At 39.7% G+C, this 15,501-nt stretch overlaps 1 protein-coding gene across 1 annotated transcript in view; it reads right to left on the reverse strand.

Annotated features, from left to right (window-relative positions):
* Nucleotides 1–3,768: 3,768 nt before the first annotated feature.
* The window catches only part of sh3glb1a (SH3-domain GRB2-like endophilin B1a), a 41,665-nt gene continuing 29,932 nt past the window's right edge, over nt 3,769–15,501 (reverse strand). The window contains exons 7-9 of the mRNA XM_034171474.1: nt 8,193–8,293; nt 7,546–7,780; nt 3,769–4,856 (exon numbers count right to left, since the gene is read on the reverse strand). Of these exons, the coding sequence (XP_034027365.1) occupies nt 4,749–4,856; nt 7,546–7,780; nt 8,193–8,293 (444 nt within the window). The 3' untranslated portion in view covers nt 3,769–4,748. The remainder of the gene's footprint in view (nt 4,857–7,545; nt 7,781–8,192; nt 8,294–15,501) is intronic.

Consider the following 15,501-nt stretch of genomic DNA (forward strand, 5'->3'; position numbering starts at 1 on the left):
TGTGTGTGTGTGTGGGGGGGGTTCTTCCATACTCAGGGGAAGTTTAAGGCATCTAAAAAAAAATGCATTTTCTGCTTTGTTTGCAAAATCTTAAAGAAAATAAAGAAGTAGTTTTTCCTGTTGGGCACAGTGTGCGCTGTGCGAGAGTTAATAAAAGTTCTCCTTCACTTATACCTTTTTTGGGGTGGGTGGGGGGTCGGTGAGGATATCAAATATGATAAGTCGTGTCTGGTTTTTAGAAGCAGATAAAAGTGAAACTGATGCTTTGAGAATTGCCAAGGTTTACAGATGTGTGGTCAAGTTTTGTGTTTTAAAAATCAGATTTGTAAAAAAATGCAAGTGAACAGTTTTACAATCAAACATTTTTACAAATAACCTTTTTAATAAAACACAAGTCTTTTGGTAAAAACACTGGGACTGGGGAGTGTGCTGGTCATTGAAAATAGTCTCCCATATACACTGACATGACGTGTGCGTGTGTGGGCAGGGGTGCTTGCAAAACTCTATGCTTCCTCTTAATCCTTCCTGCTCTTGGGAGGCTCTTTGGTGGAGCCGTGAGTGTTATGAGCGGTCGATGTACATGAACGCACAATTACATGAATCATGTTTCATGAATTTAGAGTCAGGCAAATAGTTGGTCATTGACATTTTTGTTATTTGTTTGTTTTTCCTCTGCACACCAACAGAGCTCAAATGAAACTTTCCTTTTTTTTCACTCAAGTTGTGCCATTCATGCACATCATCCCTCCATGCTTACTGTCTGGAGGAAATGTGCACAGTGCAACTCTTACTCAGTCGCATCACATCATACAGCTTCAACAGAGAAAAGGTGCCAAATTTGTATTGTACATGCATGCAAATACATACGCAAAACATCTGACAGCCAAACGGAACAACTGAGTGTTTTATGTTGATGTAGTTTACAGCAAAAGTCCATTTTGGTAAGAAATATTAATTTAGGCAGCTTAGTATTAGTCACTGTTGATCCAAACTTTGTGTCTGCACATACGCAGGACAGGCTCTGCCAATCAGCTCAAATCTGGAACTAACAATGACTATCTTAATTAGATTCAGTCTATTTTTCCAGTGCCAGAAATATTGCCAGTTGTGATCATGAGACTCCAGTTTGATTTCTGTTGGCAATGGCGTCAAACTGTGTTGTTGCTGGTGCAGTTTTTCAGAGTTTTAGGTTGAGGTCAGGGTAGCGACAGGTTTAGTTTGTATTATAATGAGCACCACACTTCCTTCTTGTGTGGAGTTTGCATGTTCTCCCCATATTTGTGTGGGTTCCCTCCAGTGCTGCCACAGTTACTTTGAAAAAGTAATACAATTACTGATTACTCCTTGAAAAAGTAACTTAGTTACTTTACTGATTACTTGATTTTAAAAGTAACAAAGTTAGATTACTAGTTACTTTATTAGTTATTTTCAGCAGCTGCCGACAACACCCCCCCCCCCCACCACCACCTCAACATGAAAATGATAACCCGCTTTGCCAATACTCAATTTATAGTCACCCTTTCTTGACTTCAATGAACATAAATACTTGTTTTATAAAAAATAAAATAAAGACAGCTTTCTTGACCTCATATTTAACTGTTGACAGCACTGTAACAGTAAAAGTTACAATTTACAGTGTGGTGGATTTTCTTTTTGATCTCATTTTTTACTAAGACGAGATATTTTGAAAATTCTTTCACCAAACATTAGCAGAATGATGGGGGAGATTATGTCCTTCAAATCTGATAGAAATTGAAACATTTTTGGTGGTCTGTCCTTAATAGTTGATAATATGTTCTATCCAGGATCCTCTTTGATGAATAACTGCAGCAACACAAACACTGAAATTTTCGATGACTCGTCCAATCATGTCAGCTGGTATGTGCCTGATTTCCCTTATGTTGATGCAACTCTGTGCGCAACTCCATTAACAGTGGCCTTGGTAATCGATATTGGTTCATGAGCCAATTATCGTCATTTGCAAGTAAATCCTTACGTTCCCTGAGTACACACTCGCATCAGATTGCACCATTTGCAAGGTGCTTTAACAACCCTAACGCAGCCATTAGTGCCATTTTATGCATCACTTTGCATGTGCTTTTATATCCATCCATATAATTGCAAACATGTGGATGTGTTCATCAGTATCTCTGATGTGCACATCACTCTGATGACTTCTTGTTTACACACTATTAATGGTTCCCAGCATCACCTTTACCTGTCCACAGTGGAACAGTAGCTGTTGAAACGTGCGTATGGCAGCCAGGATTTTTGCGTGACGGACCGCACATTTCCATGGTCAGTTCACTTTTGATACATCTAAACGTTGGTGTGGAGTTGGACGTACACTAGGGTTTTGTACATAAGCACACTTTGTACATGAGGCCCATAGCAGAGTTTAAAAAAAAAAAAAAACGTAAAAATGTCTTTGTAAAGCTCAGTGCAGCCGTCACAGCGCTTTGAGAGACAACTGTTCTGTCAACTCAGAGCTGCTGTAGAAAACAATGAAAAGCCTGCAGCATCAAACGATTCATACAGTAGTGTTCAGAATAATAGTAGTGCTATGTGACTAAAAAGACTGAGGTTGTGAGTACATTTCTTATTGTTACATGGGAAACAAGGTACCAGTAGATTCAGTAGATTCTCACAAATCCACTAAGACCAAGCATTCATGATATGCACACTCTTAAAGCTATGAAATTGGGCTATCAGTAAAAAAAAGGAGAAAAGGGGGTGTTCACAATAATAGTAGTGTGGCATTCAGTCAGTGAGTTTGTCAATTTTGTGGAAGAAACAGATGTGAATCAGGTGTCCCCTATTTAAGGATGAAGCCAGCACCTGTTGAACATGCTTTTCTCCTTGAAAGCCTGAGGAAAATGGGACGTTCAAGACATTGTTCAGAAGAACAGCGTAGTTTGATTAAAAAGTTGATTGGAGAGGGGAAAACCTATATGCAGGTGCAAAAAATGATAGGCTGTTCATCTACAATGATCTCCAATGCTTTAAAATGGACAAAAACAAAAAAAACAAAAACAGAGACGCGTGGAAGAAAACGGAAAACAACCATCAAACTGGATAGAAGAATAACCAGAATGGCAAAGGCTCACCCATTGATCAGCTCCAGGATGATCAAAGACAGTCTGGAGTTACCTGTAAGTGCTGTGACAGTTAGAAGACGCCTGTGTGAAGCTAATTTATTTTCAAGAATCCCCCGCAAAGTCCCTCTGTTAAATAAAAGACGTGTTCTAAAAATTTTGCTGTCAATACTTACGGACCTACTGTCACTTCAGTGTTTGTGGCAACAGAAAATTTGTTTAACTGGACTATTGGACAGTGAATTCCTTTTTGAACAGTCCTCCTTGTTAGTGATCTGCAACCGTCCTCGTGACGCTCAGCTGGCAACTATGGAATTCACAAGGAAAAAAGATTCCATTTGTGAACAAAACCATGTAACTTCAGACAAAAGTGTTACTGGACAGCATCATGTTTGCAGAATAGGCTCCAACTAAAACCCAACCTCACTTTATACCTGCTCCTCTTTAAATATGCAACAAAATGTCCTTCATGGAAAAAGGCATGCATTTTTAACTTAAAATATTACTTGCACTGTTGTGTTGTAAACAAGTGACAGAGCTCACCACTCATCCATTAACACTAAATGATTATGTTGCCTATTCTGCCCCCTCATGGAACAATGAAGAAGCCTCTTTTGTTCACAGTAAATCAAAATCCACATGTAACAAACAAATCACCTTCTGGTTTTCGTCCATATCAATGTATATTTATTTTGCAAATGTATGCTATCAGTTACACACAAAACAAAAGCAGCTGTGGAATAACAGAATCTCCCAGAATGCAGCATGACATGCCATGTGTGGATGTACAAAACTTCAGGTGAAGCAGAAAATGATCAAGAAAAAGCCAGTTTTTTTTTCCCTCCAGGCACATTTCAAAGTAAACTGTGTCTGCCAAAAAGGGCAATGATCACATCTCATCTCAGCACAATCTGGTTTAAACGGCTCCTCAGGGGAACTTTGGGACATTGGTAATAACTTAGGGTTCAGTACTAAATTCAGTCTTATTAAGTGCAGCTCCCGGTACAAGCACTTAATATATGGCATGTACAGAAAAATTACAGCGCTATCGATCCTCACTCACCAATCCAACGTGGTGAATTATTTATCATCTCATAAGAAACTGTCTAATTAGACTCCTGTAAAAACAAAAACAAACAAACAAACAAAAAGCTGGTGCACATTACAGGTTTTACTGTAAAGTAAGACTTTATATAAATCTTTTTTTTAACACTTCAAACTGAAGTGCATTATAACTATTAATTACAAATGTGCCCACTGCAGCACTCAGCGAGCTGCAAAAAGTGGAATTAGAAATGAGTCACCACCAACATGCACGTTGTAAACAAAATTTGCTTTAAAAAAGAAAGAAAGCTACAGTTTGGGAGATGTTCTGGCACACATTACAGAATGCATCAAACATAAAAGCATGGAAACATTTTAGAAAAGTACTGCAGGTGCATAAAAAGCAGGGAATGGGCCCGTTTCCTTCCCCTTCCATGAAATGTATTAATTCCAGCAGATTTCCAATGATGCGCGCAGACAGCCTGCTACAACTGTGACTCCTGCATTTCAGACAAATTAATCTCTGTCGTGGTGGAAGGTGGCACCTGTCCCCTGCATCACAATATAAATATGAGATCACAGCTGGATACACAAGGCCGCTCGCAGGTCTCAGTTAAGCAGCTCCAGGTAGGTGATTGGCACTTTGCCCTTCTGCGTGCCTCGCTCACCCATGAGCCAATCAGAATCCATTCCTGGGACGCTGCTGACTACAATCACCTGGAATGATAAGGAACATGGATGGCAATAGTGGTCCCAAAATATGCATGAAAGGGTGCCAACTCGAGTTGGACAATAATTCATATCACAAAATCTTCAAGTGTGTTGGTGTTATAATCAGTGTATTCATAATTTAAGGGTAATACACTTCATAATCAGGGTTAAACATGCCGTTAAAATGCAGATTTATTCATTATATGTTTGTTTCATGAAGAAAGTAAGAATTCTGCCATTAAGTACCTTCTGTGTACTTCACTAAATTTAGTTAAGTACAAATGTGGACATAAACACAGACCGTCTCCACAGTGTGGACAAACTTTCAATGAGTAACAAAAACAACTTTTTATCCTTCCCTTCTCACAAATGTTTAACAATTAAGAATACTGTAAAGGGTCTGTAGAGCCATGATGAATGGGCTGGTGGTCATGACGGTGTCTCATCCTGAGTCTGACCATCAAACTCACACACGACAGTGTCAGCTCCTCAAATGAAAGTGCAGCGTGGTAAAGTCTGCCAAAAGCACTTCTATACTTATGAATAGCTGAATAAATGACGCTTTGTTGTGCCAGGTTTGCAGTTCTTTTTCCAAAATAGAGTGCCCAGAAACCATATCACAATAACTAGTCCAGACGTACACTCAGACATGGACACCCCCGCCCCACAAAAAACCTACTGCAAACACTGAAATGTATTTCTCAGTTATGCAAATCAGATGACAGGATTAAAAAAATAATTTTGTAGGGAGTGTGTAAAGGCTGAATATACGAAACAACCAAAAGGAGATCCAGGAAACGTTGACATTCTACATACTGAGGTGCGTGCTGGACCTCTCAGGCTAGTTTCTGACAAACAGAATGTTTGAAATGATACCAAAAGCTATAAATATGAAACATCATCAGATGGATATGGCAGTAATCCACTAACAGATCTGCGAACCGCCACTAAATTTAAAAGAAGATGGCGCTAATGTTACTAGCACTGGGAATTCTGGCTGCTGAAAAGAACCAGATGATATTGTTTCCGTCATTTCTTTGACTGGTTAATTTTATTCCCACTCAAACACGGCTGATATTCCCATGTATTTCTGTTTGACGGAGGGCGGAGCTGAGTTACATGTGTGCACCAAGTGGCAAGTTTCAATGGGCTCAGATGAAGAAAAAGTTGCAGCTCCTTGACTGTCCACTTGAGGCTGGCTACAAAAGTGAGCAGATTCCCATTCAATTCCATGTTAAAATGTCCAAATTTAGAGCAGAAATAAAGATGTTTACAGCCTGATACAAACCACAGTTCGCTCTCTATAGAGTTTCGTCCTATGTGACAACTATACAGGGAAGAAGTTTTTTTTCTTCCAATTTCTTTGTTTAAGATGTTTTAAGCCATAACGTTCTGCCTGATAAAGGGGCGTGGCCTCCTGAGCCAATCCAGACATTTGTAATGCCTGTCGTTTTCATCATTTTATTACAAATACCTGTAATAATATTTCTTGTTGTTTGGTGAAATGACAGATCATCTAGAGGTCCCTGCTGCAATATTCACACCGAGTGAAATTCTCATCATATTTAATGATGTATGCTAATAGCGTTATTACTTTTAGCAGCTGTTGGAATCTTCATGCTTTAGGGCCATTTAATGCACAATTACTGAGAAAATAAGCGGCTCATATGTTTATACCCACACCAAAGCAAACTGCTCACAAGTCCTGAACCTCGAGTCCAAGTCAAGCCTCAAGTCTTTGAGGTTGAGTCACAAGTCAACTCTGAAGTCACTGTTCCTGCGATTTAAGTGCGACTGAAATCCAAATCTCATACTCGAGTCCCCATGTGTGGTACATGCAGACAAAGCAGAGCCTGTTTGCATGTTTGTGAAGGTTCCATCAAAGATCAATGTCAGTCAACCTGGACAGTGAGTGGGTTCTAAAGCCCTTCAGCACTGAGAGTCTGCAGGCTTATAAACAACACTGCACTGTACAGCATCTGTGACCCCACACTACTTCAAAAAGTTATTTCAGTGCTGGTCTCTCCCTCCTCACGCTGTCTCGCACAGAACATCTACTCTGAGTGGACTGGATTTAAGGTGGGCAGTGAAGGTTCATCACATTGATAAGACGACTGGCTAGAGAGGAGAACTCTGAACCCTTCATACATATGAAAGAGCCACTGAAAAGAACTGGATCATTCACGGACGACACAACATTAAATGTCTGGCTAACTTAGCATTGGTAACTTCAACAGTAATGTTATGAGTGTGCTGTTAAACTGATGATGATTAAAAAAAAACAATGGGACTAGTAGATAACTGCCTTGGCTATTGTAACATTTGTTGATGTTGCTTCAAATGATGTTCTGAAAATGTCTCGCTGCTGAATGCAGCAGCTACAGGATTAGCTTAGCAGAAACAACACAAAGGCCGGATGTTTTTAAGCATGCTCAAAACTTCATGACAGAACGCAAATGCCGAAATCAGGTCAGAGAGACTTTTATTATACAGACAGCAGCCCCGACCACATTTCCCAACAAATTCACCGCAATTTCATGCAGGGTTGTCTGTCTCTCAGTCAAATGATCTAAAAATGACAAAAAACCCCAGCTGTAACCCTGTCAGTTTCACAGAAACTTATATCCTTTCAGTATAAAAAAAGATCAAATCTTGACTCACATTTAAAGCCATAAATGAATTCTGTCATGCTCACCTCATCAGCAAGAAGCGAAAGCTCACTGCTGCTGGCAGCGTCATAGTCATAAAGGACTCGAGCTTTGCGACTGCCACTGGAACTGCGTAGTTCACTGAAGCCGCCTGATGTGGCTGAGCTGCCGCGACCCGCAGACGGGCTGGGCAGGGAGGCCGACACAGGGATGGTGGGCACTGAGACACCGGCTCCGCCTGACACTGATGACTGGTTGTTGTTCGAAAATGAAGAAGGGAAACTGCAGGAAACAGAGTCGAGTGACAGAGAAATAATCACATCACAGTGTGTGTATGTAACAGTAAAATCAGAACAATATTATGTTCGCTCCTTTTAATAACATCAAGGAGAGTCAAAAACATCTGCCACCAACACTGTACGTGATCAGTTCATGTCCATGAATGAAACAGGCTTCTTTTTTCTTTTTTTGCACAACCAGAACCATAATTATATTGAGAAACAAGTCAGTGAAATGACTAAAAGTACTTTAGAGACACATCAAGTGCTCCTAAAGACCAACTGTAGCATCCAGCTGCTCCCGCTTCACTTCTGAGAAAAACTGCTCTATAAAGTGAACACTTTCACTGTAGACTACATGGAAAACCATTATACATTTTAACAAGTTAATCATAAAAGCTGCAATGGGACAGTACCTGCCCAGCTGCTTCTGGAGAGCCACCATGTATTGGTAACATTGTGCATAGTAGGTTGTCTGGGCTTCCACAAAGTCATTTAAGCAGCGTAGGTGGTGTGCCTAGATAGATAATTACAAAGAAGGCTTCAGTGATTTTCATTGCATGTTTAAATTTACACAACAGCAGCAGCAGCATTAAAAATTACATAAACACTGCACAGGATGTTGTTCACCAAATGTTTTTACTCCATAGAAAATAAATCAGATATGATACAAAACCATTTTGATTCAATAGCTGAGCATTCTGGCTGGGTCATTACACATAAGATAAACTAATCTATGAGAAATTTCTCACTATGTCCTCTCATTTATTGGCCACATGGACAAATCCAAAATTTCAGATCAGCGCGTCTGACCAGTTTCAAAATACAGCACATTCTAATTGTCATACTTTTCCCCATCTTTTCATAAATGCAGAGTTTGTAATTCCATTAATTCACAGATTTTGCCTGTAGAAATGTGCAATTTAGCATTGAGAGCTTCTTTTTTCCTAGAGGTAAATAGAGTATAATGTTAACCACAGTGTGGCTCTACACAAAACAAACAAACAAAAACTAGCTTAACATTGCTGCTTCAAAACTATGCTAGTTGAAGAGAGGTCATCTGGCCATGTTGTTTTAAACTTTCTGATTACAATTTTTTTTTCCATGTTATATCTGATACAATTAAAAACAATTCATTGGGCATAATTTCTATAATTAAGCAAAGGCATCCAGAGAAAAATTATGCATCTCTACAAGTCCAGTTCTTCTTTGGGAGCCATCTCAAACACATGCAACGGTGCAGTAAAAAGTAAAACCCTTGGGCTGCTCAATGTTTTCACTCAGGGTCACCACAGCAGATCCAGGGTGGCTGTGCATGTTGATTTAGCAAAGGTTTTACACCGAATGCTCTTTCTGACACAACTCCACATTACACGGAGAAATGTGGCAGGGGTGGGGTTTGAACTGAAACCAAGGGCACTAACCACTTGGCCACCACCCCTGGTATGCAACTGTCAGTGGTGGGCACAGTTCAGCTAATTCGATAGCAGATAATTATCAAAGTTATTGTTTTTGCTATCGGATTAGCTTTTCAGATAAGTTTTAAAACCATCATTGGACCAATTATCTTCCGATAAATTTAGTTCCTATAACTTTCAGTCCGATACTTTTTTGCTGGTAAACTGAGCAAAGTTTAAAGGTCAAAAATGTTTGTAAACCCTAAAATCAAACATTTTATTCCATTTGTTGTGTGTATGTAGCAGACTGGCTGCCTGTCGCTTGCTGATGACGTTATCATTAAGTGCAAAACGTGATTGGCCGGTCGACGCAGGGAGCATTGTGGGTAGTGTAGTTTAGGTTCACTTTGGACGTTAAAGTGAGTCGTTCACTCGACACAAAAACAAAACAGACTAATTTTAACATTATTTTATTTCTTTGTGGCTGTAATTTAATCGCCAAGACTCAGTGGGGGAGAGGAGCTCTCATGGCGCAGCTGTGTGTACAGAGGGAGGGACTTTTCTTCACATTTAGACACTGGTTTGAATTTAAAAAAGGATGCTTTATGTGGATTATTTATTCAGATGAATCCCACTGAAACTAACAGGTAAGAATTTATATTTACTACATGGCTTTTACTCTGCCAATCAATGCATTAATGGATGTATTTTGGTTGTTTAAGCCGCAGGGTTCAAAGCGTGCGAAAAAAGCAACAGTTTTTGGCTCGTAAATGATGGTGTATCTAATACAGAGATAAACTGTGACTTCTAATACTATGTTTTACTGCTTCTGAAAGATGAAGTCAGTGTTTGGGGTTTTATTTTTTTCATTTATTCATTTTTCATGTGTTCTTTGTGTTTGTGATCCGTGAGTTTATCCAGCAGCTCCTGCGGCGCTTAAAGTGAAAGTGGTTTATTAGAAGCCGACAGTGTAATCTGATGTGGCCACATCCAAATCAATACTAAAAGTTACCGGTTATCTGTAATAAAGATAAATTTGTTAGCAGTTTATTGGTTTATCGTCATGAAAGATAACTCTTCAGTTATCTGTTTAATGGTTATCGAAGCTACCTTTTTGGTTAGCTGTGCCCACCACTGGCAACTGTGCAGTATATTATACAAAAATATAAGTAGCATGGGACCATATAGATCAGGGGTAGCCAACCTGTTCCAGAAAGAGCCATGAGGGTGCAGGTTTTCTTTGCAGCCACTGACTCCACCAGGTGATTTCACTGATTAACTGATTCCATCTGCTCAAAGTGATATTAATCAGTAAAATCACCTGGTGGAGTCAGTGGCTGCAAAGAAAACCTGCACCCTCATGGCTCTTTCTGGAACAGGTTGCCTACCCCTGATATAGATATTATGTCATTAAGGAAAGACTTATCAAACGTTTCTCTCAAAGGTCCAACATAATCTCAGGCAACTGATGAAGAAAGATTAACATAGCTGGATCAAAGTTTACAGTTGACTACCAGGAAAAAGGCAAAGCCCACTATATTTGTGTTTTTACCATCTGTTTTGTATAAATGGCTTCCTCCTTAGTTAACAGCGTTTTTAGTCATGGACAGGGAGTCGCCGTGCTCTTTGATGCTTTCCACTCACGCATTTAACTGATCGTGAATCAGCATACAGAGATGTTCACAAGTCATATTTTGCAAGTCCAATTCAAGTCTCAAGTCTTTGAGTGGCCAGCTCAAGTCAAGTTTCAAATCTTTGAGGGGCCAGCTCAAATCAAGTCTCAAGTCTTTCGTCATGAGCCCAAGTAAAGTCTAGAGTCTTTGGCTGCCTGGTCTGTCTCTAATACTACACTGTTAAATATACTACTGTTTGTTGGCCATGTTGAGTTCATGTGCCCTTTTTAAAAACTGTCTTTGGTCTGTGGTGAAATGCATTATCTTGACAACACTTCATCATCACCGAAATAGTTTTTGTCTTGGCCTGTGAAAAATGACCAAATGTCAATGTACATCTGTGCATTTGGACAAAAAAATCAGCACTGGCATTTTTTGGCCTAGGTGATCCACCGCAATCATCTACTTCGTCACCACCCATGAGTACACCACCTTTGCAGTCCACTTAAATATGTGTACTTACTCTGCTATTCCCCAAAACTCAGAGTGATAAGTGTCTTTGACAGGAATGTCATTTTAAGTTGACCACTGTACTCACTCTCTGTAATTAATCATCGTTATTGTTGGGGCTGCACAGTTTAATTAAAAAGTCACGTGTTTTTGTTATCAAAGCTGACTGAGCAAAAGTATTTTAACTAGGGCTGCCAATGTTAATGCAGTAATGCATGAACACATTCTTTTTAACACTTGAAATCATTATTATTATTGTTGTTGTTGTTATTGTCATTGTTGTTTTTGCATTCATTTTTGGTGCACTGTTATTGCACACATGTTCTGTGATCCTCAGGGCAGCCCACAGTTTGGGACATCAGGAAGCGATACAGCAGAAATGGGCTGTGTCCCAATTTAGGGTCTGCACCCTTCTAAAGGCTGTGTCCCACGTAACTTTTCAGGCCTTCAGACAGCGGAAGCCAGACCAAACCATTCTGAAATGAGACTTTGTAGCCCACAAAGCATTTTGCTGTTATTAGCTGTTCCTGCTGTACCCCATTGCCTGGTAACCTTGACAGACACACTGACAAGCTGGCTTAATGGGTACAACCCATAGTTTAATGATAATTTTTCAGTACTTATAATAATATTTATAATTCTTACATACCTGCTCATCTCCATGGCTACCCACCGGTCCTGCAGATGACACTGAAGCTGTTCCACCCCTACAGCAAGTAGCAGCTTTATCACATTTGGCAGCCTCAATATTTACAATCTTTTCACTCATAACTTCTGCATATCCCTTTGGTTTGTCCAGTTTTATGCCAGATAACCTGACTTATTCACAGGCTTTTAGCTGTGAGCCACAGCACCTGACAAAGGAACCATGAAAACAGATGGGCAGGGATGGAGCTAATTAGGCTAAGAGATGTAATTGATGCGGCCAAGTGTGATCTTAGAAATGAAACCAATGGGTCCCCTGCTTTATAGGGTGGTCACTGCTTATTGCTGTGAATACTTTTGGATGCACTGTAAGCCTTATTGATTTGGTCAATTTATAACTGCTCTCTATCATGTCTGACTGCTGTAGCAGAAACGTTTTTCTGAAGCATGATTTAGCTGAGTCAGACTCTTACAAAGCATTGCTTCATTTCGGTTCACTTACAGCAGAGGGAAAAGTCACAGAGCAGTGTCAGATTGGTTTCATTTAAGTTTTGAACTCATAAAGCTGTTAAATGCTTCATTATGAAGCGTCTGCTCCCTTTGGTGTTGCTACAAATTCTGAGCATCGTATTCCTGGGCGTGCGGAGCTTTAATGCATTATTATCATAAAAACAGCTTGTTACATTTCCGTGCTGTCTGGCCCGGTGACACAGATGGAAATTTAGGGGTCCAAGCCCCACAGAGCTGAAAGCAGCGCTGTGCCTACTGCCAGCAGCGCTGGGAACCCTGTTGTTTAGAGCAAGAAATTAAGATGTAATTGAACATATAAGCGATAAACACCACCGCTGATTCTGGGAGCAGCACTAATAATAATAATAATAATTATTATTATTATAGTAATGAGTAATAAGGGCAATAATAATAAGGGCACTTATTTTCATTGTACAGAGATGAATACATACAACGAAATTTGTCCTCTGTCCTTCCTTGAGTTGAAACAGGTGGAACTAATAGTCAATCAGAATGTGCCTTTATATCACGTAACCCGTTTAAACCAGCGGGTGACAAGAAAACTCATGACATTCACATTATGAAGATGATGATGCTGTGATTGTGATTAAAGGTATGATGATTATGATGGGCATTATTATGTTGATAATGGCAGCAGTGTGTTATTTGAAAAATATTGATACAAAAATGCATCATGTACAGTCACAAAAATGGTCCAAATAAGATGTCAGATTGTATCAGACTACACCGTTTCACTTCAGTCTTTACAAAAATTTCATGCTGCCAGACCCCCTAGGTAGTAGGAATTTGAATAATACAACCCCTGGCAAAAATGATGGAATCACCGGCCTCGGAGTTGTTTAATTTTGTAGAAAAAAAGCAGATCACAGACATGACACAAAACTAAAGTCATTTCAAATGGCAACTTTCTGGCTTTAAGAAACACTATAAGAAATCAGGGAAAAAAAATTGTGGCAGTCAGTAACGGTTACTTTTTTAGACCAAGCAGAGGGAAAAAATATGGAATCACTCAATTCTGAGGAAAAAATTATGGAATCATGAAAAACAAACGAACGGTCCAACACATCACTAGTATTTTGTTGCACCACCTCTGGCTTTTATAACAGCTTGCAGTCTCTGAGGCATGGACTTAATGAGTGACAAACAGTACTCTTCATCAATCTGGCTCCAACTTTCTCTGATTGCTGTTGCCAGATCAGCTTTGCAGGTTGGAGTCTTGTCATGGACCATTTTCTTCAACTTCCACCAAAGATTTTCAATTGGATTAAGATCCGGACTATTTGCAGGCCATGACATTGACCCTATGTGTCTTTTTGCAAGGAATGTTTTCACAGTTTGGAATCTTTATAATTGTCCGTAGGTGTGTGTGTGTGTCTGTGTTTGTTTGTCTATTTGTGGCCCTGCGACAGACTAGCGTACTGGGTGTACCCCGCCTCGCGCTCTATGACTGCTGGGATAGGCTCCAGCCCCCCGCAACCCTTGATTGGACTAAGCGGTAGAAGATGGATGGATGTTTTCACAGTTTTTGCTCTATGGCAAGATGCATTATCATCTTGAAAATGATATCATCCCCAAACATCCTTTCAATTGATGGGATAAGAAAAGTGTCCAAAATATCAACGTAAACTTGTGCATTTATTGATGATGTAATGACAGCCATCTCCCCAGTGCCTTTACCTGACATGCAGCCCCATATAATCAATGACTGTGGAAATTTACATGTTCTCTTCAGGCAGTCATCTTTGTAAATCTCATTGGAACGGCACCAAACAAAAGTTCCAGCATCATCACCTTGCCCAATGCAGATTCGAGATTCATCACTGAATATGACTTTCATCCAGTCATCCACGATTGCTTTTCCTTAGCCCATTGTAACCTTGTTTTTTTCTGTTTAGCTGTTAATGATGGCTTTCGTTTAGCTTTTCTGTATGTAAATCCCATTTCCTTTAGGCGGTTTCTTACAGTTTGGTCACAGACGTTGACTCCAGTTTCCTCCCATTCGTTCCTCATTTGTTTTGTTGTGCATTTTCGATTTTTGAGACATATTGCTTTAAGTTTTCTGTCTTGATGCTTTGATGTCTTCCTTGGTCTACCAGTATGTTTGCCTTTAACAACCTTTCCATGTTGTTTGTATTTGGTCCAGAGTTTAGACACAGCTGACTGTGAACAACCAACATCTTTTGCAACATTCCTGCATGATGATTTACCCACTTTTAAGAGTCTGATAATCCTCTCCTTTGTTTCAATTGACATCTCCCGTGTTGGAGCCATGATTCATGTCAGTCCACTTGGTGCAACAGCTCTCCAAGGTGTGATCACTCCTTTTTAGATGCAGACTAACAAGCAGATCTGATTTGATGCAGGTGTTAGTTTTGGGGATGAAAATTTACAGGGTGAATCCATAATTTATTCCTCAGAATTGAGTGAGTCCATATTTTTTTCCCCTCTGCTTGGTCTAAAAAAGTAACCGTTACTGACTGCCACATTTTTTTTCTTGATTTCTTATATCCAATCCAATCCACTTTATTTATAAAGCACACTTAACAGACTCGAGTCTCCAAAAGTGCTGCACAGCAAAAACATAGACACGCAAAATAGTAATAATAACAATAATAACAATAAAATAGATAAGATAAAATAATACATAAATAAATAAAACCATGATAAAACAATAAAGGGGGTAGTGGTTATTTTTGAAAATCGGCATGGAAATTTGGCAGTCATCAGCATAAAAATGGTATCACATGCCATGTTTTCTAAATATCTCCCTGAGTGGGAGGAGATACAGAGCAAAAAGAATTGAGCCTAAGACAGAACCCTGGGGGACACCGCACTGCAGGGGAGCAGAAGAGGAGCAGGAGTCCCCCAGCCTCATGGAGAAGGACCTCCCACTCAAGTAAGACTCAAACCACTTCAAAGTAATCCCCCTGACACCCACACAGGTTTCCAAGCAAGATAAGAGAGTTGCATGGTCCACTGTGTCAAAAGCAGCACCTTAAGAAGTACAGACTCTGTACTGTGAAACATTT

The sequence above is a fragment of the Thalassophryne amazonica genome, chromosome 1 (genome assembly GCF_902500255.1).
Source record: "Thalassophryne amazonica chromosome 1, fThaAma1.1, whole genome shotgun sequence".
Taxonomy (NCBI): domain Eukaryota; kingdom Metazoa; phylum Chordata; class Actinopteri; order Batrachoidiformes; family Batrachoididae; genus Thalassophryne; species Thalassophryne amazonica.